This window comes from Athene noctua, chromosome 2 (genome assembly GCF_965140245.1).
Source record: "Athene noctua chromosome 2, bAthNoc1.hap1.1, whole genome shotgun sequence".
Lineage (NCBI taxonomy): Eukaryota > Metazoa > Chordata > Aves > Strigiformes > Strigidae > Athene > Athene noctua.
This window is the reverse complement of record NC_134038.1, coordinates 100,798,527-100,826,343: the sequence shown is the minus strand read 5'-3', so window position 1 is coordinate 100,826,343 and position 27,817 is coordinate 100,798,527. Positions and strand designations below refer to the sequence as shown.

The window sequence follows — 27,817 nt, the reverse complement described above, 5'->3', positions numbered from 1 at the left end:
ATCAAACAGAACATACAAATACATTTAATATGCTGACATTCAAATGAATACTCACGCTAAGATAGGCATTCCAGTATAAATTCTACTCTTTAGCCTATACATAAGGACCATTTATCTGCTCATTTTCATACAGACTGACACAGCAACTATCAGCGATTCATAATTACTAACCACATTAGGACAATGTAATAGTTTAGTAAATATTAGTTAATGATTAAACTGGAAATGGATGGGCAACTTCACCAGACAGGTCAACATGACCAAAATCAACAAAGGTTATGTGAGGTATAAAAGGCTCAACCCTAAAGTAATTTCCTTAACTTGTTTTTTATAATGAAGTCTAACGACCCATTGTAAAACTATGTGTTGTGAAAGCAGCAGATACACAATATAGACTAAACTCAATTCAACCTGTGTCTCCCACCTCCATAAGGCCTAAGCTAAAAGCAGACAGTACTCTTGCTCCATACCTCCCTCTCCCAGAAAGCTGTAACAAAATGGGATTTGAGAGCTACCATGTCTAGAAAGGGGGGGGAAAGATGCAAATCTCTGAAAACCTAAATTCAAAACTAAGAAAATAAGGATTTCTACAATAAGCAGTTAACATTTCTCCTTCAAATTACAGAATAAATATATTATCTAGCCTACTGTAAACTGTTTATATCCAAGCTTGTATATACACAATGTATGGGGTTTTTTAAAGACAGATTTTAAAGTGGTTCATAAAATACTGACTTGAGCAATCACCATAAAGACATTCAGTGGTTCCCAAAGACAAATCTTCATCTTATTGGGACATGATATAGGGACTGATCAGTCCAAAAGCTTTAAAAATCTGTATTTTACGTTATGATGGAACATACATCATCAATTATAACCCTGTTTTCTCCTAGCTCACAGACACTGCAACTCCTTAGCAATACTTTCCTAAAATACTATGTCCTCTTAATATGCTGCCAGGAAGCTAAGCACATGAGTGGAAAGGGGTGCCCCAATGAAGTAAAAATTGCTGTAATTCAGTCTTATAATCTGGGTAATGTACATGATTGTAGCTGTCCCTTTGAGAAACTTAATTCTGAGGCTGAGATCAAATTAATTTGTCTAGCTCCTAGCAGGCAGTACAGAGGTTTCAAATTATAAGTAACAATACAATAGTAAAAGTACCTGAAGATGCCCCTAGTTAAAATACATCTTGGGACACAGTATAAATATTAATCAGACATGACCTGCATACAAATACTGAATAATTAGCAATCACTTCCGTAAATGACAGTTTACCTGATAAATAGGAAATTTCGAAGTTCCATGAGACTCATGATAAAAGGGTGATATAAAAAAGAGAAATCATAGGGTCTCTTAAATATTCTCTCTCTCTCTTGACTATTAGGGCAATAACATACATGAACATCCTTCTTTTCCATTTTCTGGTGAAGGAGGATAAAAAGATAAAGTCACATAAAAAGTGTTTATAAGAATTATCTCAATGGAGAGTTGGGAACTGGTAATTATGCTGTTTTCAAACAAATGAGGTAAAGACCACCATAAAGATCTACTTCTTGAAACCATCTCTTGAACCAGCAGAATGACACTGATCTGAAGAGGGTTTCCTGAGAATGCTTTTAAGACTGAGAAACAAATCTAGAAGAAATCCCTCCATATTTTGTATAAAGAGTTCTAAATAATTCCAAGAAAGTAATTTTCTTTGGGAGTACAGTAAGCTTTCAAACAAATCCAACAGGGAAGCCACTTTCTTGGAAAACTAGAAAGAAAACTATTTGAAAAAAAAAAAAAGGGGGGGGGGGAGGGGCGGAGAAGGCAAATTCTTTTTTACAAAGTTTCCCTTTTTGTAAACTGTGCACTGCAAAATCCAAGCAACAAAGAAAGGGGAACCCAAGGAAAGCTAGACTTTTAGACTGGAAACAGGCAACTAGGATAACCACCTTGTAACGTGGACAGAAAATCCAGACAACTGTTAGGTCAACCAATCTATAGACAGATGCCCTACAGAGTGGCGACACTATGCAGTTTAAACTTAATCAATTTAAATATTCATTTGAAACATTTTTTTTAAGCTTTCAATATTTTTTAAACTCTCAATATATACATAGCCACACTACAAGAGTGCAACCTTTTGATTTTCTTTTTGTAGAAGAGGTGAAGAAAATTGCATCATACAACTATGACAGATATGCAACTTAAAATTTACTAATCTAAGCTGGCTCCGAATTCAGAATTTGTATTCTGTCCTACACCATCTCCAGAACCCATTTGTGGCTTCAGAAGTTGTTACTAATGGTGTAGACTTATAAAGACAGAGGGTTACATTTAATTTGGTTTTACATACATGAATTTAAGCATCTATTGTGCATCTACTCTACAATATAAAATATTCTTAACCACCAGTCCTATTATCTACAGTATTTTACTTCACTTGGATAATGGAAGTTCATGGTTAGAATCTTTCATAAAACACAGTGAGAAAGAACTTCATCTTATTCTCCATTAGTGGAATATGATTTCCAAATACATAAATTAATGCATTATCTTTAAACAAATTTTAATGAAAAAAATATAAGTAAAACCTCCTATTTCTATGGTTGGCTTTAGCAAAGATAAGCTGTTATCATATGCTATGACCCCAGTCAATTTTTTGATTCTCTTTTCAATTGAAAGTCTATTTTCACAGAAGGGTTACAGTTAGAAGGAAACTCTGGAGGTCATCTGGTTCAATGCTCAAGCAGGGCCATCTAGAGCCAGCTGCCCAGGATCATGACCATACATCTTCTGCGTATCTCCAGGGATGGAGACTCCACCACCTCTCTGGACAACCTGTGTCAATGCTCAGTCACCCTCTCAGTAAAAAAAGAAAAAAAAGTGTTCCCTGATGCTCAGAGGGGACCTCCTGTGTGTCAGTCTGTGCCCGCTGCCTCTGGTCCTGTCACTGGGCACCACTGAAAAGAGCCTGGCTCCGTCCTCCTTGTATTCTCCCTTCAGGTATTTATATACATTGATGAGATCCCCCTAAGCCTTATTTTCTCCAAGCTGAACAGCCTCAGCTCTCTCAGGTTCTCCTCTGAGGACAGATGGTCTTAGTCTCTTAACCATCTCTGTGGCCCTTCGTTGGGCTCTCTCCAGTATGTCCATGTCTCTCTTGCACTGGAGAGCCATTTTGTTCATTTTTTCCACAATAAAACTTCAGAAATCCTGTGCTCCATTATCTTTTGAGAAAGCCCGGAAAGAACTGGCACTATGTACAGAATTCAGCAGCCCACTTACTCTTTTTTATTCAAAGCATTTCTAGTAAGTTAGAAATGAACCAAAATCTTTCCCCAAATTCATACTTTTTAAAGTTTAAATCTTCATTAACATGTCTATGAATGTTATTTTCCAGAATTATATCAATATGTAAAATGCAATCTTAAAATTAATTCAATGAAAAGCATGTTTCTAATAACTGCTACTATATTGTTTGTCTTCTTTCTAGTCATATAATATTCAGTCACAGTAATCAAAGTAACAGTGTTATTAAAAAGCAGTAATGTCTGGAGTCAGTATAAATACTACAAAGCCTCTTCTTGTAAAGGGAGGGCATGCTGACCCAGGTTATCATCTTACTCCCTTAAGAATAAATAAAATTCAGGAAAATCAGACAGAGATATATAATACTGTGCTGTTGTAAAAGTCACGAAGCATCCCCATTTCCAACACATTGTCATGAGCACCATAATGTTTCTGGAAAATAGTTTGGCTTATTTGATAACAAATACACTGAATACATTTCTTTGTTTGTATGGTACAGTGGGTCATACTGTATATAGTAAGTCATACTAAATAGATGCTATAAGGACAAACTGGGAAAAGTTTTGGTTGGTAATATATAAGAGTACAGGTTTCATTTTTGAAAGCATTCAAAGCAACAAGAAATTAAGGTCTTCAAACCACAAACTCTAGAAGCCTTAAACCACACTACACAATGTCTTGACAGAAGCTTTTTTTTTTAATTTTAAAATTTTGCATTGTTTCTACATTTTCATCCTGTACTTCAAAAACACACCCCAGCATTAAAGTTACAGGCCAGGTCTTGTGGACTAGACACTTGTTTATATTGAAATTAACTAAATTAAACTAAACCTTGTAATTTAAAGCTTCATGGAACAGTAATTTTTATGGCCTGATAAGTAATGGAGACAAACTTGGGTAACCCAGAAAGACCCAGACAAATATATTTATTTAATAGCAAATGTTTACTAGTCAGGCTGCAGAAACAATACTGTCTTTTCCCTCCTTCACTGCAAAGTACTGAGTGTACACAGACATGAACACAGAGAGAACAAGGAACACAGTTACAAAAGAACATTAAACCAGCAGATAATTTATCTGTCCTGCTAAGGAAAGTTCAGGGAATTAAGCTAAGACATCTGAAAAGAAGAAAACACAGGAGGACTAAACGTAAGGAAGTAGATAGAGCAATGAATTAAGATAATGGAGAAACTTTAAACAATACTCTACACCCACCTACATTGATGCAACTTAAATGATTTCTTGAAGTCTCCCCTGGATCATTTACCTATGAATCCAACAGGCCACAGAGCTCTTGCCAGAAAAGATCTCTGAAATTACCACTTACACAAAGCCTATACGGCAAAGTATACACTGCCTAAACATTTAACTATAAGAGAAAGCAAGCATTAGGCTGATAAAGAACATATCAGCGGCACTTCTGCTAGCTATGGCTTACATCTTTCAGACTAGCTGCAATTATTTCAGGTGTGATGCTTACCTTTAATAGTTTCCTCCACAACTTCTACTACACGATCTATCTGCTGAACCTAAAAAAAGTCAGAAGGTCAATATCTAAGTAGTCAGCAACTGGACATACTTTATATAAACTCTTATTTCAAAATTGTTTTCGTCTAGATTAATGGGGAAGAAAGAGTTCAGGCCTGTGTTTTAGTCAATTCTCTTCTGTGCATCTTGATTCAGCTGCAAAAGTAACTTTAAAACTCACCACCTAACTGAAACTAAATTTTGTCCTCAAAATAACCAGTTCCTGTAAATTTGGCAAAAATCACAAGCTGGCTAGAAAAGAGGGATGTTAAAAAAGAGTTCAGGCCTTAACTTGTGTTTATGGTCTGTGAAAGGCAGTGGTTACCCAGGCAGTCAACACCTGGGTGGCTCAAACAGCCCCTCAGTGTTCCCTCTCCCCAGCCTCAACACCAAAATAGTAGATGGCAGAGAACAAACTGAGGATATTGTGAGGGCAGACTATAGGGAAGAAAACCAAGGAAGCACTGCGGGGAAAGGTACTGGAATATGAGAAGAAATTAAAAATACTATGGTCAAGTTTAAGGGAACAAGACATTGTTGTGGACTTACTGCAGGCAGTTTTTGGAAACAGAAGGAAAATCCCCGTGCCTTTCACAAGACAGAGTAAGTTAGTGACCATTACAACAAATTCATATTTTAGTGTTACACTTGCCAAAATTCAGTCATAATGTGATAGCTCGCTGAATTATTTCTTATTAGATATATTATTCTTTAATTAAAGTTAAAGGCCAATATAATAGAGAGATTTTGATATATTAAGTAGAAGGAATCAGCATTAGCATTGCAAAATGAAACACTCAGAAATTCTTGAAGTTGAGGTTCTTTCTACAACTTTCATCCAAACTGCCTATTATATGTAATGTCTACTATATATGCACATAGATGTTTACATACAATGCAGGGAAGCCTATCTTTGCACATTTAAATTAAAGTTTTTGCACAATATTCCTTTTTAAATACTGATTCTCTAAGCTGTACATTATGTGAACTAGATTTAGTATGATTTCTGCAGTCATTTCCTTGGAGTTTCTTTTCTGCTTTGTTTCAAAAACAAGCAGAAAAGCAAAAGTTGCAGAGGCTTCAAGAGCAGAACCTGGTCTGCAACAAGAAGCCTGGAACATGGATCCGCTGCATCGAAGCCATGAAGTCTCTGTGCCCTTAAACCACTGAATCTGTCATTGCCTGTAAACCCATGTCTGCACAATCATCTCTATTTCACATTCATTTTCCAATCAGCCTAATAGCAGCTAAAACAAAAGCTCATCTGTAGTTGGTGTCTGATCTAGAAATCCCAACTGAAGTGAGTGGGAGTCTGTTCCTTTCCTTGTCTGGGTGTTGGATAAAGTCAATGTAAAAGTAATTTATTTTTTTAAAACCTTTTGAAATACACAAATCTGTCATTTCAGATTTCTGAATACAATATAATAATGAAGTCTAGAAATTAAAGTATCATTAATACTGGCATTCTAATAAACTTATTAAAAGATATAGATTTAAACCCTTTTCTGGATTACAAGCATTCATATTACAGACATACATCAATATTTAGCAACCTACTTGAAAGCACACAAAAGCAGTTGTGTGGAACACAAGTATTTACATACTTGCATACATACCCTTTTTAGATAAAAGTTAAAAAATTATAACCTAAGATACTTACATATAGACTTTCTACTTAATTTTTAAAAAATAAACTAAAAAATGCAAATTGAAAACAAGTGTACGCATTTACAATTTACACATTTACAATACAGACAGAGAACAGAGTCTGTGCCAAATACATTGCCTAAAATATCACTGCTATATATGCAATACTGAAGTGTTTAAGTTCACAATCGTTTCAAAGCAAGAGAAATCTGGTTAGTTCATAACCTGAACAACCTATGATGACTTTCTGTATAGTATATCCGGGGAATTTTTGATTGGCTCCAAACTTCCTGTTAGATCAAGACACTGGAAAAAAACCAGCCACTACTTTGTATTTTCATTTTATTGGATAAATTTAATTATTCTGAATGTCTGTCAAGAAGACAGTTCATGTAAGTAATTAAAATTGTAAGTCTGAGAGATGAGACCTGTGACTAGAAATGGATGTTTATTCTGCCTTATGTGTTATTTCCCACATTAAGTATTTTTCATTTGAAATTATTGGAAATTGCTTGGCTAAAGCCCCAAGTGCTCAAGAAAAAAATACGGAATGCTTCCAATCTGCATTTATGAAGATAAAAGCATTTTAGTAAAACTAAGATGAATCTGGAGTGAGAACAAGGAGAGGTTTAGATGATTCTTGTTTGAAAAGGGGGCAGGGGGAAAGGAAAAAAAAAAAAATCACAGTGTCATTAAGTTTTCTTGGGTATACAAAGGCCTGCAGGATTCTTTTCTCCACATCTCACTAAACTTACAGATAATTCTTTTCTGGAAAGGTATCAAAGGCATCTGTAAACCTTCTTGAGCAGAAACCAAATATCTCTAGCAGGCATCAGGAATGCCATGAAGCACAGAGATTTAAAAGTTCTTAGTGGTGTATGAAGGGAAAAGACACCCTTCCTCAACATTTCTTTGCAATGAGTCTCAATAAACCAGACCTTCAGGACATTACTGCTGGATGTAGTTAGTGCACCACACTTGGCTCCATGGATCTTGTGAGATCTTGTTTCTAGTCTAAGCGTGTACATGGTGGACTTACTGTCCATTATGAATGGTTCTCCATTAAGACTTCGATAGAACAAAAGTTAATGGCAGACTGGAGCAGGCAGCTGAGCAGGACTACACACAAAAAAAATAAAATCCCAAACAACCACAATAAATCAGGGCTGATGCAGAAATCTGGGTTGAGATGGATACAGGAAAAGGGCACAGGCAAGGCCCATGGAATGAAGGAGTAGCCAAAGCAGAAACCAGCTGGTCAAAAGCAACGAAAAAGAAAAGAGTTGTATCAAAGCATGAAGCCTGAATTGAAACAAAGACCAGGAAAAATCTTTGAGCCTTCCTGGTGGGATCAGAGCTAAGCCTAAGTACAGCTCAGCAATCACATGCATACACACACAAGGAAGACATTAGGCAATCCATTCTGGGGCTGAAGCTGCAGGTCACAGGTCACTCCTGAACACATAATTGCGAGCCAGTCATTTTGAATGATGTGCTTCTCAGGATGCCCCAGCACTCCACTGACACAGAAGCCCTAAGCTCTTCAAGTAAGCACCAGTAATTAGCAAGAGGCTTATTAGTAATGCACACACATGGTCCATTTGTCAGAGAAAGTTCCCCCGTTCCCTTTGTACTGTCACAATCACATTCAACAGGTGACTGCTAGGCATAAACAGCCCAAAGACATGCTTGCAACATGCCGTGTCCGCAGTCTCACACCAGGTGATCTGTGCATGCAGCCATGTATGTTGAGGATGGTCATGCAAATTCTTCCAAGCTCTCAGACATGATCCACGTCATCTCAGAACCAGTATTAACATCCTGAAACTGTTTTGCAGTAGATGGACTCTGGGAAAAAAAACAACCTCTAAGAGAGCTCCTATAAACTCTGAATACTTTTAATACGCTGTTAAGTGACAGGTTGCACATTTACCCTGAGATTTTGTACTCTGTAGAAGTCAGTGAGCCTCAGACCATAGAAAGATATCTAGAAAAGTACATCCATGAACCTATCATGAAAGTAAGAGAAACTTCCTAACATTCTCTTCAGGGAAGCACCAAGACCTCTGCAAAGACCCTGAGTTGTCATTTGGGAAGACAAAACCTCATACAAAATTTACAGTGAAATAAATACACTTTCAGTTTAATGTATCCACTGAAATACAGACAGAAGCATTTTGTGGATAAAAATGTTGGGACCAAACTCTTTCTGAAGTGACAGGACCAATACAAAACAGGAGAGATGCTCTTCAGATGTCTCTTACAACTAAGCCTCATAAAAAGTGCTAAACTTCATAAAAGCAACCAGTTCTTAGTGAAGATATCCAACATCTTAATGGTCTTTTCCAAACTTCTCCCTGTGCCTGTGGCCATGACAAGAAAACAGAGGGTGGTTGTGAATACAAGCAATTCGTAACATCCAATATTTTCTGGAGGACACAGATTGCCTTTTAATGGAGTCTGCTACATGTGCATCTAAGGCACCATAGAAAAGCTGTTTAGTTCAAGCTGTACCACTGAAGAAGCTGAGGAACGACCTGGCCGAACTATGTATTGAAAAAAGGTGGGGATGCTGTAAGGCTTCCTGGCAGTCTATAGGATAAAAGAAATGGTATCAATTTTCTCTCTTCTTAATACAGACCAAAGATCATTTTAGATGGAGTCAGTTGCAGGAAGCATATTTACATCAGGGGTACACAGCCCTTTGCCAGCTGTCACAGTGCTTGTGCTTTCTAGAGTTATGCCACTGCCTGTTAGATAATGGTTATCCTGATCCCACCTGAAGTGGATTAAATCCTACAAAGTGAGCATTTCAATTCCTTCAGAATATATCTCCTTTTATTATGACTTGAACTTTCTCCATCTCTGAAGAGAGTGCTTACCAGGTGATGAAAAAATCACTGTTGGAGTTGGGAAGCATCTTGACATTCAAATCATCAGTTTCCCTCAAATTATCTTTTGATTCTTAGTGCAGTGATACCTCAACATGTGTGAGTGTAGAGTACATCACACTCTCTGTCGTCTCCAAATTGTAACATCACAGAATAATTCCTGTGTCTGACATGCTATTTCTTGTAAGTGGTCACAAGGGATCCACATCACCTGTCTGCTGTTGTTTCTGCTGAGGGAATGGAATTAACCTGGTAGAATCAGCAGCACATAAAAACTAACCAGATCTGAGATCTTTGACACTTGCCACCAGTGACTGTCTTTTGATGAAGAAATTTGTGGTTTCACCCTCTGATGAGTCTCAGCTCTCACAGCTACTGACAATTATTATACCACTGGTTAAAAATGGCAGCTATGTCTGTCACAACCAGCCCTCTCAGGGACCCACCCCCAGAGTAAATGCAGCTGCTCCCCACTGCCTGCTTCCTTTCAGGACGGAAGGAAATGTCTTTCTACCACAGAAGGTCTGAAGGTTAAAGCTTCTGTGATGTTGACAGGACACTAACAGTGCTCTCAAGAAATTACTCCCAGAGCCTCCCCCAACTGCCTTTCCCTTGGCACAGTGACTGAGTTCTCCAAAGAGAAATTTCTCAGACGTAACACAAGCAGCATGTAGGCCCATCAAGTATCAGAAAGCAACTATCAAAAAAAAAAAAAAAATTTTTGAAGCCAGTGAAGAAGGGACAAAGGCCAGAAATATTGAAGACTGGAAGCATTTATTGAAAAAACACCACAGAACAAAAAAACCCAACTTTAGCTAATGGTTGAGAGAAACTGAGGGCAGGGTACCCACAATACAGGCCAGGAAAGCAGCTTGCTTGCACAGCATGAGGCTACTGCTGAAGCAAACACCATCAGCAACCAGCTGCTTATGAACACCCTGGGAGTGAACATACATATATCTACATAACTACATTAAGTAAAACAATCTTTTTTTCTCATCTAGAAAAATATCCTACCCATCTTTGATTTTCATTCACACAGATAAGAAACAGATTGGTTACTACAGATAAAATTATCTTCGGTAATTACAACCTGCTATTCTTAATCTTAATAGATTTTAATTCCAGTTCACCAACTCTCAGTTTCATCTCACCTTGCTTAGGCAGCTCTCTCAGATGTTGGATGTTAAAAGCCTGCTCAGCCTATCCCCTCTCCAAAGCTAGTAAAAGGCAAATACATGGCTTAAGAAGTCACTTCAGTTCTACTAGAAATCTAACTTATCTTAGAGATAATTATCTTCATTGACCATAAAGGGAGCTGAGCAAAACAGACTCTCAAATTACAGCACTTAGGCAGAATAAATCCCAGCCTTAATACATAACTTCAAAAGGCATGTGACTAGCCACTTTGGCTTCAGAGGGATAACATCTGTGTTTAAAACCTTTGCTGACAACACTGACCATAGTAAAGGGCAATATTCTGGTTTAGGAAGGTATTCTGAGAGCAAGCTCTTCAAAAACTTTAAAGGGAAGAAGGCTTTTCCCCAGAAAAGCACATAAACAATTGATTTTCATTGCTAAACACTGACACAGCTGAAGTATAATTCTTAAGTACGTTAATTTCTACACCTTTCGATTCACAGGACAGTATAAAACTGCTCTGGAAATTAACAGTTTCTATTTCCATATCCAATTTTCAGTTTAAAAGCATGCGCTTAACTGCAATTCTTTTCCAGCTTTCCAGGTTCACACGTCATATCTGAGTATCAGCATGGCAATTCAAAAGCCAACCAGCTGAGAGATACTGACTGAGCCTGAATTTTGCCCGATATCATTATTGGCCATAAGTTATAGAAAAACAGTGTGTACCTGTTCCCGGGCTTTCAGCACATTTTCCAAGAAGTTCTGCTATTTCAAATAATTCAAAATAAAATTCCATCAAATTTGTCTTTCATGAAGACAATATCATTGGATACTTGCATTTAAGCAAGGCTCCAGTTTAAGGGTGGCAGAGATGCTTGCAACCTTTAATGCAATCTGATCTGAACAAACACTGCAAGGTAGAGAAGTATCGTTATCCCTGTTTTGCAAACATCACTGAAACTTGTATGAACTAAGCATCAAAAATATCATACAATGTATCATCCTCATTTAGGAAATCAAAGAAGTAGGGGTGTCCAGGCATTGGCATCTTGGTAAGGCTACACTGATTTTCTTTCACAATGGCATTGTTAAAGCTCTGCTCACTAAAGGGTTTTATAAATGGAGACCTAAGGCACATTAAATTTAAAAGTGTATACCTATTATATACAGCCTGAGAAGTCAAGTGCTTATTTTTTTGTAATGTACTTAGCATTTTTCATACTGAACCATCTATTTTAAAGTAGTGCTCCTAGTGTTACATGCTGCTACTGGGAGTGTTCAGCACCTCCACTGCTCACACTCCACAGTTTCAAACTGGGTATTAAAAAAATTACCTAAAGCTTGCCTAATAGAGTAGAACAGCCACAGAAAAGGGTTATTTGGATGTCAGGGGAAGGCAGGGAGCCCCTACAGAGAGGTTTTCATGGTTACATGTTTCTCCTGGAAGCAGTGGCTTCAGGCTCAACTTGGCCGAAGAGCCTGAAGTAACTCTACCATGCACAAGACCTGCACCTTCTGACTCAGAGTAGTGCAGGTCTGTAATAGCAGCAGAGGGGCTATTACAGCCTTGGCAACACTTAATATATTTTTTGCAGATGAAAGAATGGGCTGAAATTTTTCCCTTGGGAAATGGGTGTACGGCAGAAAACAACAGGTCTTCGATGCTAGATGTTACTTCGCAAAAGATGGGGAAGGATGAAGAACAGAGGTTGATATTCTCATTCAGGAAGAGAAGAGATTCACTTCTCTTCTGCAGAGATACTGTATGCTTTTAACAGGCTACATATGTGCATTAGGCCTTAGGCTTTCAGTATGTCCAGTAAGTCTGACGATTTCAAAGTAAAGATAAACAGGGCTTGTGAAGCATCTGAAGACCTATGAACCCTCAGCAAACTGGTCAGGATTCCAAAACATAGCATTGTTTGGACATCAAATACCTTAAAACTCCAGACAAGTGCCAAAGAAACAAAACACCTCATCCCATTCCAATGGTTCAACCTCATCACTGGTAACATGGGTTTTGCATGCCCTTGTATGCAACTCACAAAGCAAGGGAACACTACATCCAATAATGAGTTCCAAAACACAACCTGTCTGCTAAACCTTTCCTTACCCTTTGTTCCTCCTTTCCCTTCCCCTGTATTCCCTCAAAACAATCAGCAAAGTCACTTATTAGCAAATTACAATGAAAAGTGAGGGACAATTATAACTACAAGGTTGATTTCTCCTCGCAATACCATATGTGCACTTCAGTTTGAAGTGGGTACTCCAAACAAAGGAGTAAGCTTTAGAAACCATCTGAGTGTAAATGGCTGTGAACCTGTGTAATGCATCATTATCTGTTTCGTGTACTTTTCACACTTGCAAGTTTATTACTACCTAGAGCTTCCCCTTCCAGAAAAGAGCTCTTGTATCTTGCCATGTTATTTTATGGTTTGCCTTACATACAGCCTATGGCAATGCCCCAACCCATGTTATTTTTAAAAAGTGGCTATGACTTTAAAGAAACACAAAAGCACAGTAGCATCACAAATTATAACAGGGATATGAAGTTGATTTGGGTAGAGGGGAAGGAAGAACAAATCATAAACAACAAGCAGTGGAAGTTCAGTCCTGTATTTCTCAAATGCAGATCAAAATAAGCCCTGAGTTATAAGAATTTCTCTGCTAGTTACATCGCAACTTCCTCCTCCATCATAACAAGATGAGCAGAAGAGCCCTCTGACACACTCTGCCTTCAGAAAGCTGCCCCAAGGGAGTTACAATTGCTGGTAAATAACCACATTCTAAGACAACACTGTTCTTTAAAAAAAAGTAAATAGCAGAGCTTACATAAGCAACAATAAATCAGCTCTATCTCTCAACCAAGCTGAAGATGAGACCAGCCTGGTGGTAAAGCAAGATTTCCAAACTTGTATTCTTAATGCTTAAAATTTAAAGCAGAATCAATATCCTACTGCCAACAGAACATTTTCTATTTCTCATTTCTGTCAAAAATGCTTTTCAAATATATTTTGCAATAGTAAGATAACAATTCTTATCCTTTAGTCACCCCCTCACACACTTTGTAAGATGAGAAGAAAATCTTAATTACACAAACTGAAAACAATATTTGCTCTTAGCTTTGCTTCTGTTATTAGCTATGCCTGATGTTTAATACTTTTCTGAGCCGATACATCTATTACTTAAAACACAGTAAATTCTACAACAGCAAGGACAGACAGAAGACGGTGTCCTCACTGCAAAGATCGCATTTCAGTATTTTCAGGTCCAATTCAGAAGTACGTGGGAACAACTGCATTAAGAGCCTAATCAACTCCTAACAGAAATGTTTCTGTAATAAATACAAAACTATAAATATTTTTCAGTAAATACTGGTTCTAGGTGCCAAAATGAAGATCAAAAGAAGAAAGTCATTTTCAGAAATTACATGTTACTTAAAAAGGAAAGTTTAACAAAAAGGGAAACAGAAAAATAATGATTTTTTTTAAAAAAAAAAAAAAAAAAAGAAAAAAAAAATCACACTTCAGATCCACCAAGTTCCCTAAGTTAAATTCACCAAAACTGAAACATCAAATTACAGTCTTGGTCAAAGGATAGTGACTCACTTCCCCCCCCGCCTTTATATGCGTAGATATCATTATATTCACTATAACAACCAATTACAGATCACAAAACCATGTTGCCTCTGAGCCAAGAGGAAATCCATTCAACATTTATTTTTTGTTTTTCCTATCCTGCTGCACAGCTAAGTTGCACTTAATTAGTCAGAGTCTTAGAGATGACAGAGCACCACACTTCTCTTGCATATATTTGTGTAAAGTAAGACCACAGAGTGGAATGAAAAGTTTGTTTCTTCCTTTAAACTGTAACTATTAATGCAATATCATCTATACAGAATAGTGTGACATTTTACAGCCCCTGAATATAATTTCTGGGCACTAAGTTAATTTATAGGCATTAACAAAGCTAAGAATGGCAGCTGGGGGAAAAAAAAAAAAAAAAAAACCCGAAACACAAACAGAAGAGTGACAGCAGTAACCAATTAAAAAATCAAATAGCACAAAGTCCATCTTTATAAAGAATTCCAATAAATCAGTTAATGAAGCCATCTTCTCCCTAATTCCAAACTATTATTTTACTTCTAAATTACTTTGAAAACTGCATCTTGTATGATCTTCTAATGAAAGAGAAAGCTTGGGAACATTTTTGTTGTTGATGTTCCTGTAAAATCTTCTTTTCAACCTGAATTCATGACACTTAAGTGGAACATGTTGACCTCTAACACAGAAAAAATGCCACACAGTCATCTGCTCTGGCTTAACAATTCAGGACAACTCTACTGCAATTCTCACACACTGAATACAATGGCAGTGCTTCAACTCAAACACACCTTTTACCATTTCATCCACTTTTAATCTGAAGGTTTGAACAATGAAGAATCTTTACTACCTTGTGCTTCAACTCCTGGATTATCATGACTATTTTACAAAAGTGATTCAATTACACAGTAGGACTTCATCCCAAAGGATACTAAAAGCACTTTATTAACTGAAGTCAAAAGCTCTCTGTTTACCTTCTCAAGGTAAAGTTTGGTAACTGTTTAACAACTGTCACTGGTGTATTTAACTCTTCAGACTGCCTCAAATTTAAATACAATATTCATCTCTATTTGCCATTCTGCTTCATAGTGTGAAATAAAAAAACAACTACCAAACCCTCAGCTTTGTCCATGTAATTTATATTCTCTAGTCTTTTACACTTCTACTGATTTTAAGAAAGGGTGTATTGTTTTGTCTTAAAGCAAATAAACTATGATATTTTTTAAAATATCATCAACCTGGATGAAGTCTGGATATTTTCAAGCTGCAAAGGACACTGGAACTCAGTTCCACCAACAGCATGCCTTTCCTTCTCCCCTCATGTCACAACCAAATCAAATCACCCTGGATGAAAGAAGCCTTAAGTGCTGTATACTGCAAAAAGACTAACAGAGGCAGGTACGAAGCTTCTCTGATGCCTTTTCCACAAGAAAGGCAACAAAATTTTTATATTGACATTGACCTACTGAAAACATTTATGAAAACCTTTGGTTCTAATTGAAAAAGATACATACCCCTATAATACTCAGGCCTTTCAGGTAGTCCTGCCGAGGTTGGGCTTGTGGCACACAGCCTGCTAGAACCACTTTCTTCTTCCCTTCTTGGGCTTTCCTAAAGAAGGACAGAGTGTTAATATTTCCAAAACTGATCAGTTTCAACTTCAAAGTTGTGCATGTGATACAGAAAAGCAACCACTATGAAAACATTCCCAAATCAGAAGCAACTTACAGTGGTTTGAACCTCAGAAAGCAAACAAACCTATACACCAAAAAGAACCCTATACAAAGCTATCAGGCTACAGCACACATGGCTCAGTTTGTAAAGCATCTACAGAGACCATTATCACTGTGTATCCTGGAAAAAAATACAACCTGAAAGCCCTATTCAAGTTCAGTCAACCTTCATTTGCCACAATGATAGCAGAGAATCTGGTCAAGAAAGATGGGACAAAGATATTAAGCACAATTCCAAAAAAGTGACACAGAACACAACGGACAGCCTATGTAGATAGGAACGGCTAGCTCAGAGCATAAGCATTTATGTAGTACCAGCCAGAAAAGACCAGTTACATCAGTCTTCTGATGTTCACTTAAAAATGTTTAAGTGAATGCTTACTTTAAATCATATTGAGCATTTTCAAATTTAACTGCTTGCCTTTGGCAGAAAAACATTTGTCTGGATATTAACTTACATAATTCTTTAGCTTTGATGCTACCTTAGCATCAAGTAGGAAGCCAAAACACTAAGATTAAATGGTTAACACTGTTCATTTTGTTAGTAATATTTTGACTTACTTTGAATTCAACACTGAATATCAAGCCATCACTGAATCTGGAAGCTACAGGAAGCCCTGAACAAAACTATTGGCTGCATACAAAACAGTGAGATGCAAAACCTGCTTATGTTCATTAAAATTTGAAGATCATCCATTAACACATTAACCCAACATGACTACTGCATTATAATGTGCAAAACAGTAAAGAAGCACTGAATAATTTTAGCAGATTTGCTAGGTCTGACATATTATGTATTGCTCTAAGAACTATCTTTCACAGTTGCATGCTGTATCACAACCTCCTGGCAGACTTCTGTCAAACTGGAACCTTGTAAATCCACATTTTCTCCAGTAATATATGGATTCATAAAGTGTTTACTGTTATGTTGGAACAGGCTAAGACATGTCATAACAATTTTCAGAAAAATTATCCTATCCAAAACCCACAATTGCTTAGACAATTTTATATTCTTCAGCTTGCTTGAGCTGTCTCCAAGCTGAACGCCCTAAAGAAAGTAATGTTCAACAAGCACAAGGATGCTACACTGAGTATCTGGAGATCTCCAGCAAATGCAAATTTAATGAAGGAAAAAAAAAACCCAGACCGGTACCACACACAGTTCCTCTCCTCACAATTTTCACTTCATATGCATAATATGGACAAATTTATTTACAAAGTATAGTTCAAATGAAATCTTACAAGAACACACAAACTGTAATATTAGAGGAGATCACAAGCCATATTGCCAAAAACCTTGTGTTGGCTGCTGCACTAAAATGAGGAATTTTGAAGGAAAGAATTAAATACCCTGTACACAGACAAGTGTGAGATAACTGGAAAGTGTATTACACCTATTACCTCATATGTAATATAAATGCTGCAAGTCTCTATAAAATATTCTTTTTTCTTCTAGTGGAACTTTTAGGAAATCTTCAGACATTAATCATACAGAGTCTCACTGGCCCTCTACCTGTACACTAATGGGTATTATATAAATGCAAATCCTTTAATCTCTTCCTTGGTAATATTTCTGTGGCCAAAGAACTATGATGAAATGCTAATTTAATATATTCCTTAAGCAGGGAACTTAGCAACATGTCTCTGAAATCTGCAATCCTTCTTTCAGTGGTAAATATTTAAGGGTTTTGCAAAACTTCAGCAGAGGTCACCTACTTCTACATATCCAAATAAAAATAAACAAAACAAACAAACAAAAAATCCTACTTCACAAATTACCTTAAAATGTCACACAGCACCATGTGACACTCCACTCACTCAAAGGATTAAAAAAAAAAAAAAATCACTACTTACATAGTCTAACAGACTCAACCTAATGCCTCAAGGCAAGACAATAAGACCCCTCTGCAGCAAACAAAGCACACATCCCTAGGCAACTCTGCATCTGGTATAATCTGCTGCTAGCAACAGCCCTCTCCATCTACTTGAAAACCTGTGAGTACTACAGAAGAAAAAGCTTTTATTCAAGTCTTTTTATCTGAGGAAAAAAAAATAAACAAAGTTTCCCTTGACACATTAAATGGCATTTTAATGTTATTTCACAGCTTTAACATTTTGCCATATCTTCTGGGACTATAACTGGGGCTAGGGGGAAAAAAGTTAAACTGAGTATTCATTATAAGCACTGCCTTCATTTAACTCTTTTAAAGTTGTACAGGTCTCTACAGAATAAAGAATTTTGTACACTGAGATTTTTTTGCTTTAATATGCAATTAAGTGGAAATGTCAGAACTAAGTTTTCAATCATAGTCAATATTCATTACATCCATAATACACTGTACAGTCCATGAAACTCACCATAAATGAAAAAGACTAAGAAAATTACAAAAATTTTTGCTTCATTTTCAAGAAACCACTTCTCAAAATATGAATTCCAGTACTACTTTGTCACCTCCTTTTAATATTGTTTAATGAGTCCTCCTGATATTAACAAAAGCATACAAGAATTATTCTTCAGAATTCTAGTTAGCATAGCGACTGTATTTAGAAAAGCCTTTATCCTTCAAAAACATGAATAGTAATGAGAATAATACCTCATGGAATCTAGTAGGTGGCATGAATAAATACATCTTCCCTTTTAGACACCCTTTATATTTTTCAATTACATGAACCTTACCTTGAACTTTCCATTTAATTGACTCAGGAAACATTTTCTACACTCTTTTCTAAAATACACTCTTTTCTAAAAACTACTTGCAAGATATACATTTGAATAGAAATTTAATTAGAGCAATTCTTTTTTAAAAAAAGGAATTATTCAAGCTAACTTCCTAAGTAATGGTGGCAGCAGCAGAGGCGGGGGAACAAAAAACAAGTGAGAAACAACAGGGGCATGAAAAAAAGTACTATCTACAGTAGAGGACTCATGAAAGATCTGTAGTGAAATCATAGATTATACTCCACTGCAACTCCACTGCATAGATAGAGCCATTGCAACTCTAACTGTACTGTCAGAGTTAATAAATATGTTCAGTGTATTCTGCTTTTTACAAAGCAAATTTGGCAACATAACTAGGATGGGGAGAAACTTCTGCTTTGCTTACATGCACTTCTATTTATGTTGTTAGGAACCTGCCCCAACTGGAATATTCTGCTCACAATTTTATGTTTTTGCATGGTTCCCCTACTTTTTATTTTTAGAGCTCCAAGAAAATTTGGTTAGTAACATGAAAAAGATTTTTAAAATGCCCCACATCCTCCCAAAAGGCCCTCCATAAAGCCTTTGCTACATCAGCACTGTGTGTACATCAACACTGCTGGATACCGTGGCAGCAGTACAGCACATTGTTACCATTTCTTCATGTCTCAACAGCTACTCAGGTGGAATCACCACCGGAAAAAAATAGGGACCTTTTCCTGAGGTTCAAATCTAAGGAAAGTAAGGAGATTTTTTTTAAAAAAAAAAAAAAAAAAAAAAAAAAAAAAAGAGACCGCACACGTAAGAAAAAAGTGAACACAGAGAAGATGGGCTAAATTCAATGGAAGATAATCTATGTCATGGAAACTAACTGCTAACTTGCTCTTTCCCAGAGAGCAATGAGAGAAGTCATATCACCACCGCTCCCCTACTCACTTCCCTTGCCATAAGCAGAGCTGCCCACCAGACTTTTATAAATTGTGAACTCTTAAGTGAATCACTCTTCACTTTCAGAGAGCTACCATTACTACTCACCAAGGTATCCCAACTGCACAGGAAGACATGGCAGGCATCTGATTATCAAAAGCAGTCTGTTCTGCAGGGAGCAAAGCTGGCAAACTACAGACATGAAACATGCAATTTGTAAAGTGTTGCTCTGGTATCAGATATGTGAAACCAAATATTACTTTTCCTCCAAATTTTTCCTCAAAAACCCATTGCTGGTGGAATGAAATAATGAATAGGCATTTAAATAAAGAGCAGAAGGCTGCCTGCAGCAGCAGGACTAAGTAACAGTCAAATACAAGTGAGAGAAGAAACAAAAGTGGAATTTTCATCAAATGCAATAAATTAGGGGCAAAAGTGCTTTACAGAAAGCTTGTTAAGCTTTGCATTGATAATAGTTGGGATATGTTCATAAAACATTAGAAGGAACTACTTCTAATGCTGAAGTACAACAGGAAGTATCTTTGCTATCCGAAATGAAAATGTAAGTATTTCAACCTGAATCCTACTAGGCAGATGACAACTGATCATGCACCCAAGTTAAGTTTTTATATCAATGAGCTATTTCTACCACATTACTCCCCTCCCCATTGTTGTACCAGCAGAAACCTGGCAACTTTCACATTAAGATATGTATAGTAAAATCAAATCATGCAATGCACCAGTGTAGTCTACTCATGCTGTTCTTATGGCCTTCTAATACACAAAATCCACAATACCCCTTTATCAAGTATTTAAGAAAGGTGTAAAACCATAAATCAATAGGAGGTTTGTGACTAGAAATGCCTGAAGAAACATTACTATACGTGAAAAAGTTCTGCTAAGGAAGCTCTAGCTGAATACAGTATCAGCTAGGTATATGATGAGATCAGACGGCCAAACATTATAAAAAGTAAAACTGGGGGGATACCTCTTCCCAGGCTGTAGAAATTACGTTGTGATGTCTCTGGGGAAGAAGAAATGCTGTTGGCTAAACATTTAAGTGTGTGAAAGATCTTCCAACTGTGTCATCTGCTGAATTAATCAGTAAGAAGCCAGAAGTTTTAAAGAGAGTGCAACATCCCTGGAATGAAAAGATGGTGCCTGTAGAGCATCTGCAATACATTCCTAAAAATCCATAAAATCACAGAGCTATTTTCTGTTTGAAATATTACAAATGGTAACTTAAACTGTGGCTTTACAGGCTTTGAGCCAATCTACTATCTCCTTACTACCCAGAGGCTTGCTCCCCATCCTCCCTGCTTGCTATTGCTGCTCTTAACATTCTCTAAGTCCAACCCCTCCTCCTTCTCATTTCAACCCATCTGGTATCACTCCTTCTCTGCTACAAGCTCTTCAGCTCACTGGACCCTTCTAGGGCCCCATTTAACTGATACAGGAGAAACCTATTGATCTGAGTTTAGGGTTTTTTTACCATTTTAGTTAGCTCATGGGAGAAAGGCTGCAGTAGAGAAAAAACAGAGGTCAAGGGAAAAACTGCTGGGAAGGAAACAGAAAATGAGTAGGACGTGGGAACTCCTTGTTTCATCTATGGTGACCTTGGCAAGTCTCATGAAACCTCTGAGGTTGCAATATGCTGAGCAGCATGTGTGAATAAAAACTAAAAAGGATGTAAGAAACTCACGCATGTTGGTCTTTCCAGGTTAGGGACAGCCCCATAGTCAAAGGCATCTGGAAAACCCAAGGAAAACTTGTCAACTTTATTAATTAGAACAGAACCACTGGAGTCTACTTAGGCCTGTCAGTCTCCTTGTAGACCTCCACAGCCCCCAAAGAATTACCACATTTTCCTTGTGAGGCATGTGAAGATGTAAAGTTTATTTACTTATGATAATTACTGGAGTTCACGAAATTGCTCTTTGAAAACCAATCTCTAGTGAAGCAGCACTCTGGTTACCATGTTGCATCCTATGAACTTGTTTTCTTCAGCAAAAACCATGAGATAACATGTAAATACTCCAGAGGAAAAATAAAATATGTTTCTCCTGACAAAAGCAACATGTCTTTTCTGAAAGTACTTCAAAAAGACATAAATGCTTCCTCCATGAGGGGCTGCAAACTGAGGTTGTAAAGATGTGCTCCAAGCAAAAAGAAATTTTAAAAAGAGCATAAACATATACTTATCCAAGACAGCTTGTCATAGAAGGTGAAATGTCAGCTCTGAGAATAACCCCAAGATTCACATGCTAATTGTTCACATCAAATTGTTCCCTAAATTTCTGAGAGGACGTACCTGAGGAAGAAAAAGTGTATTTTATCTACATTTGGATATTCACAGTATTTGCATTAACATGCATTACACTTGTCATTTCTTTATGGTTCTCAAAAAAATGCACTACTCAAACTTGTGCTTTTCACAAGTACAACATATCCATCCAGGCTTTTACGGCAGGCACGCATGCATTCATCACACTGCAAAATGATGGGTTACCAGCTGCTTCCAAACTACAAGGAATTTTTCCCAACATGGCTTATTACATAAATTCTAACATCTTGATTTGCACGGAAACTTGTTTTCATCCAGCTACTTGTCATGCAAGTGAAGTGACTGCATGTTTGTATACAAAAGGTAGTATCATTTAAAACTCTAGACCCCATCAGATTTTCATGTGAGTTTTACTCGAATTTTCTGTAAATGTAACTTTACAGGCAGCAATTAAAGATGAAACAGTTATTCCTGAGCAGTGATTACTCAAACTTTTTTTTAGCGGTGATGGTGGTCTTCTCTTCCTGCAAAGATGCTATCAAATTGAAAAAATCAGACCAGGATGTATTCAGGAAGAGGATGGGATGATGGAATAAATCCTAAATTTCACCTTGGCCCTGGCTGGTAATTTCTGTAGCCCCAAGCAAGGCTGAATTGACCAACATCAGAGGGGAAGATCCTTCCCCAAAAACAGAGATCTACCAGAATGGCCTTTGGGCAGGCTAGACAAGACTGGTTACAGGCCAGCTGCTATCCCTTCAGATGATAAAGAAAATCAGTATACCACAACTTCAAAGCAAATCTGTAAAATGTATAACTGAAAGTTATCAACCTTACAACAACAGAATTGTTTTAAAAACAAAAGTATAATTAATGACAATCTGGTCCTCAGAAAATTCATTTTGGCTGGTGGTGAACACTTTTACTTGCTAAAAAGTCATTTATTTTCCTGTTAATTAAACAGATTGAGGGACCTTGCCATACAACAAAAAAGACTAGCAATTCAGTTAAAAGTTTCAAACGAGGAGGAGTTTGCCCTGCTCCTGACACTGTATTCTTAGACATAAACTCCTGATCAGATGCCATAGCTTTTGGCCTACTGCTATTCAAGTTAAAACCCTTCCATCCAAATGATAAGAACTCTTGGGCAAGTTTTTCCCACAACTCAATTCTAGACCTGCTTGCTGACCTGTGGAAGAATAGGTTTAAATTTTTTTTAAGCAGGAATCGGATAGAGGCTTTGGAGGTTGTATTTCTTGCCCTAGTCTCACTTAAATTTTCTTACTTTATTTGGAGTGCACAGGAGAGTGACTTAAGAGACCAAATTTAAGAAGTTTTGTCTAGAAAGCTCTGTGATTTAGGTGCTAGCTTCAAAGTTTGTTCCTATTTCTATCACCTTATTTTTTTCCTCCTTCAGTGTACCCAAAAACCTAATGAGATTCTCCCCGTCCAATGCACTTTGTAGTGGAAAGAGTACACTAACTATATGGCAAGTTATTTCTAGGAATGGAAGGTAAATTAAAGATATGCAGGGAGAAAAAAATAATTACCTCTCTAGTGAAGAAAAACATTATCCCAAAGAATATTTCTGAGTGGAAGGGAAACTAAGGTGCTTCAGCTCACTCTGCAAAAGTATACTCACCCATGGGTATTATCAGCAATATAAACACACAGTAAGGCATATACATTTTGCTACATCCTTCTCTGTTTGCAACAGCGTTTGTCCTCTTAAGACTGTTTAACAGCCTGGGACCTAGCAATCTACAAATGGGGATCAGACCAGGCACCAACACACCAACTTGCCAGTTCAAACATCCCTCCATCTCTAATCAAGTGAACACTACAGTCTGTGAAGACTCAGACAACATAAAACCTTCACTAGCTAACACAGGTGATGTATATGATTTGTAGAAGATATTGATAAAATGTTGAGAAATATTTTTTTTCTGCAATATTTTGCCACTGTTTAGGCTCCTACCATTCTTCTTCAGATAAAATGGTAATGTATTTGTCTTTGTTGCTCTACAGACTTTGGATTCTATGAGTTTTGTTTTTAAGCACATAATTGGCAGGATGCACTATGTTCCTGAGCTTCTTCACTGTTTTCTTATGGTCATAGAATAGTTTGAGTTGGAAGGAACTTTTAAAGGTCATCTAGTCCAAGCCCCTGCAATGAGCAGGGACATCTTCAACTAGATCAGGTTGCTCAGAGACCCATCCAACCTGACATTGAATGTTTCCAGGGATGGGGCATCTAGCACCTCTCTGGGCAACCTGTTCCAGTGTTTCACCACCCTCATGGTAAAAAATTGCTTTCTTACATCTACTCTAAACCTACCCTCTTTCAGTTTAAAACCATTACCTCTTGTCCAATCGCAACAAGCCCCACTAAAAAGCCTGTCCCCACCTTTCTTATAAGGTCCCTTTAAGTACTGAAAGGCCAGAATAACATCTTCCCTAAGTTGTCTCTTCTCCAGGCTGAACAACCCCGATTCTCCCAGCCTTTCCTCACTGAGCAGGTGTTCCATCGCTCTGATCATTTTTGTGGCCCTCCTCTGGACTTGCTCCAACAGGTCGATGTTCTTCTTATGCTGGGGTCCCCAGAGCTGGACACAGCACTGCAGGTGGGGTCTCACAAGAGCAGAATAGAGGGGGACAATCACCTCCCTCAACCTGCTGGCCACACTTCTCTTGATGCAGCCCAGGATATGGTTGGTTTCTTGGCTGCAAGTGCACACTGCTGGGTCACCTGCAGTGTTTCATCCACCACTATCCCCAAGTCCTCCGCAGGGCTGTTCTCAATCCCTTCATCCCCCAGCCTGTATTGATAACAGAGGTTGCCCCGACCCAGGTGCAGGACCTTGCACTTGGCGTTGCTGAACCTCATGAAGTTCACTTGGGCCCACTTCCCAAGCTTGGCCAAGTCCCTCTGAATAGCACCCCTTCCCCCCAGCACATCAACTGCACCACTCAACTTGATGTCGTCTGCAAACTTGCTGAGGGTGCATTTGATCCCACTGTTTATGTGACCGATGAAGATATCAAACAGTACTGGCCCTAATATGGGCCCCTGAGGGACCCACTTGTCACCAGTCTCCATCTGGTCACTGAGCCATTGACCACTACCATCTGGATGCAACCACCTAATTCCTCATCCACCGAACAGTCTATCCATCATATCCATCTCTCTCCAATTCAGAAAGAAGGATGACATGGGGTACCATGTCAAAGTTCTTACAGATGTCCAGATAGATGACATCAATAGCTCTCCCTTTGTTCACTGACATAGTCACTCCATCATAGAAGGCCACTAGGTTGGTCAGGCAAGACTTGCCCTTGGTGAAGCAATGCTGGCTGTCTTGAATCACCTCCCTGCACTCCATGTGACTTAGCAAAGCTTCAAGGAGGATCTGTTCCACTATCTTTCCAGGCACAGAGGTGACACTGACAGGTTGGCAGTTCACAGGGTCCGCCTTTCTACCCTTTTTAAAAATGGGTACAATATTGTCCTTTATCCAGTCACCAGGGACTTCATCTGACTTCAAAACTTTTCAAATATCATGGAGAGTGGCTTGACAACGACATCAGCCAATTCCCTCAGGACTCTTGGATGCATCTCATCAGGTCCCATACCTGATGTTCAGGTTCCTCAGATGGTCTCAAACCTGATCTTCTCTTACAATGGGAGGGACTTTGCTCTCCCAGTCCCTGTCTTGCAATCCATCCACTCGTGTGGGAAGACAGGTTGCCAGTGAAGACTGAGGCAAAAAGTTGTTGAGTACCTCAGACTTCTCCATCTATTGTTACCAGTTTGCCAGTCATGTTTATCAGGGGGAGTACGCCTTCTTCAACCCTCCTTTTCTCGCTGACATACCTGTAGAAGTCCTTATTATTATTCTTTGTATTCCATGCCAAGTTCAGCTCCAGCTGTGCCTTGGCCTTCCTGACCCTATCTGTACACAGCCAGGCAGCATCCCTATACTCTTGTCAGGAAACAGTGAAACATGTATCATAACTGACAACTGATTTTTTTTTCTAGGCTATCTTGATCAATGCATGTAGACAACTAAAAAAGGTAAACATACTCTAGTCTTCAAATAAAATATTCACAACTCCTTAGATTCTTACCTACCGACTGAAGTTAAATTACTTAAGATGACCATTATGCAAATGCTTAATTACTGTCTTAGATAAGGTTGTCTTCCTGTTGTAGGCTGATCCTCCATTCAAAACCTTTAACATACTTCAGTAAAATCTGAAAAAAAAAAAACCCCCATCTTATTCCTTGAATTCTCAGTCCTAAACAGACACACTAGACTAGAATATGTCTCCATTTGTGACCAATGCAAATTTACAATTGAGTTCAGTACGTTGATTGATCTTCTGGTAATACCTGCAACTTTTAAGTGTATCACAAAAATAATATCAAAGACAACAATGTATTCCATAATTAATATTTTGTTTCTTTTATCTATTTGTGGGATTGAAGGAAGGAGAAATGATTAAATCTTCTATTACTAGTACTTTAAACTGCATACATGAAGCTTAAGGTACCAGCAAACGTCACAGAACTTCAGCCATCCACATCACTGGCTGCTTCCCACCCCCACCCCCCCGCCCCCCCCTTTGACTTCTGATCTTTAGCTCTCTGTTGACAGCACGAGTAACTAACTCTGAACTTCTTCAATGCACAGAGTACCAGATATATTGAAGTTCTGCCAACCCAGCCTTGAAAAAGAAGAGGCTGCTCATAGCCACACTGCCAGGAATGTGCTGCAGGTGGCAAAAGCTGGAATTGCCTTTTAAAAACAATTACCAGTTTCTGCATATCCTTGAATGTTTATGTCTTTTAGTACGTACATGACAGGTTGTAGTAAGCTTCTAAAAATATTTCACTATCTTTCTACATCTCCAGTTTCATGCTAGCTTTTCTTCAGCCAGGATCTAGGTAAATCACAGTTGTGAGAGTTTTCAAGAAGCAGAAATAGCTCCAAACCTAGAGCAGCAATTTTGTCCTTTCTCTTTACCTTCTTCCACTATCTCCTTCAAGTGCAAGCATTTTTGCATTCTTTCTACTACTTTAAAACAGACTTCTAGTTCCTACTTTCTACTACTCAGAAACAGACTTCAATCTTCCCCTTCAAACTTGAAAATTCAATTCTACTGTGAATTTATTTTTGCATATATAGATGAACTGTTTTATCAGATATACCTGTCTTTGAACCCGTAAAAGGAAATCTCCTGTAAATTCATTTGGAAAGGGAGATTAAACTTCTGACAGATGAAAGAAATGGAAATCAAACTCATTACAGTGAACTTTTATATAATCCACTTGACTCTTACTCTATTGCTCTGTTGTTTCTACATATATTCCTGTAGAAACTATAATAGCCTATTGTAATTTTTGTGGCATATCCCTCCTTTCTGTTTTGTTATCGGACCATTTATTCTACTTCACCCTCCCAATCTTCCCACTCTTAGTTCTATCGATCTTCTTAAACATAAGAGAAGTGCAGTTTAGGGCATACTATTATTCTAATTAATTTCTGAAATACTACACTTCCTCGCAGGCTCAAATTCCCAGCAGGCTTCAAGTTATATGCACGCATGGCCAGTGGCTGTAATATAAAACCTTGTTGATACAGTGGCTAAAAAAATGAAATTAGTGTTGGATGAAAATTAAATAATCCAATTTTCCCCAGAGGTGTAGTATGCTTCTTGGTAACAGACTACCTATAAAATTAAAAAAGGATCAAGAAACGTCGCTGTTCTAGAAGCTATTATGAGTACTTTGATTCTTTTTTTTACTCTTTTTTTTTTTTTCATAAATATAACAAACCAGGAAATTTTTCCATCGGGTAAGGAAAATTAAGATCCAAAACCAGGGTGCAGAATTTACATGGACTAAACACACAAAGGAGTACGTGGTACCGACAGTATTGTTCTACTGAGTCATAAGAACAAAACCCCTGAAGGTTTCTGTGCTGTGTCTGACATGGCATATACTGATAAGAAGTCAAGGATAACAAAGAAGCTAAGAATCAACTCATTTTCTCTTGGACACT

General features: G+C 37.8%; 1 protein-coding gene across 2 annotated transcripts in view; it reads right to left on the bottom strand.

Moving 5' to 3' along the window:
* CDKAL1 (CDKAL1 threonylcarbamoyladenosine tRNA methylthiotransferase) overlaps positions 1 to 27,817 on the bottom strand; it is a 422,283-nt gene that overhangs the window by 273,798 nt on the left and 120,668 nt on the right. For both annotated transcript variants that reach the window (XM_074899749.1, XM_074899750.1), the window contains 2 exons: positions 15,625 to 15,721; positions 4,781 to 4,829 (listed from right to left, as the gene is read on the bottom strand). In XM_074899749.1, coding sequence (XP_074755850.1) covers positions 4,781 to 4,829; positions 15,625 to 15,721 — 146 coding nt within the window. The remainder of the gene's footprint in view (positions 1 to 4,780; positions 4,830 to 15,624; positions 15,722 to 27,817) is intronic.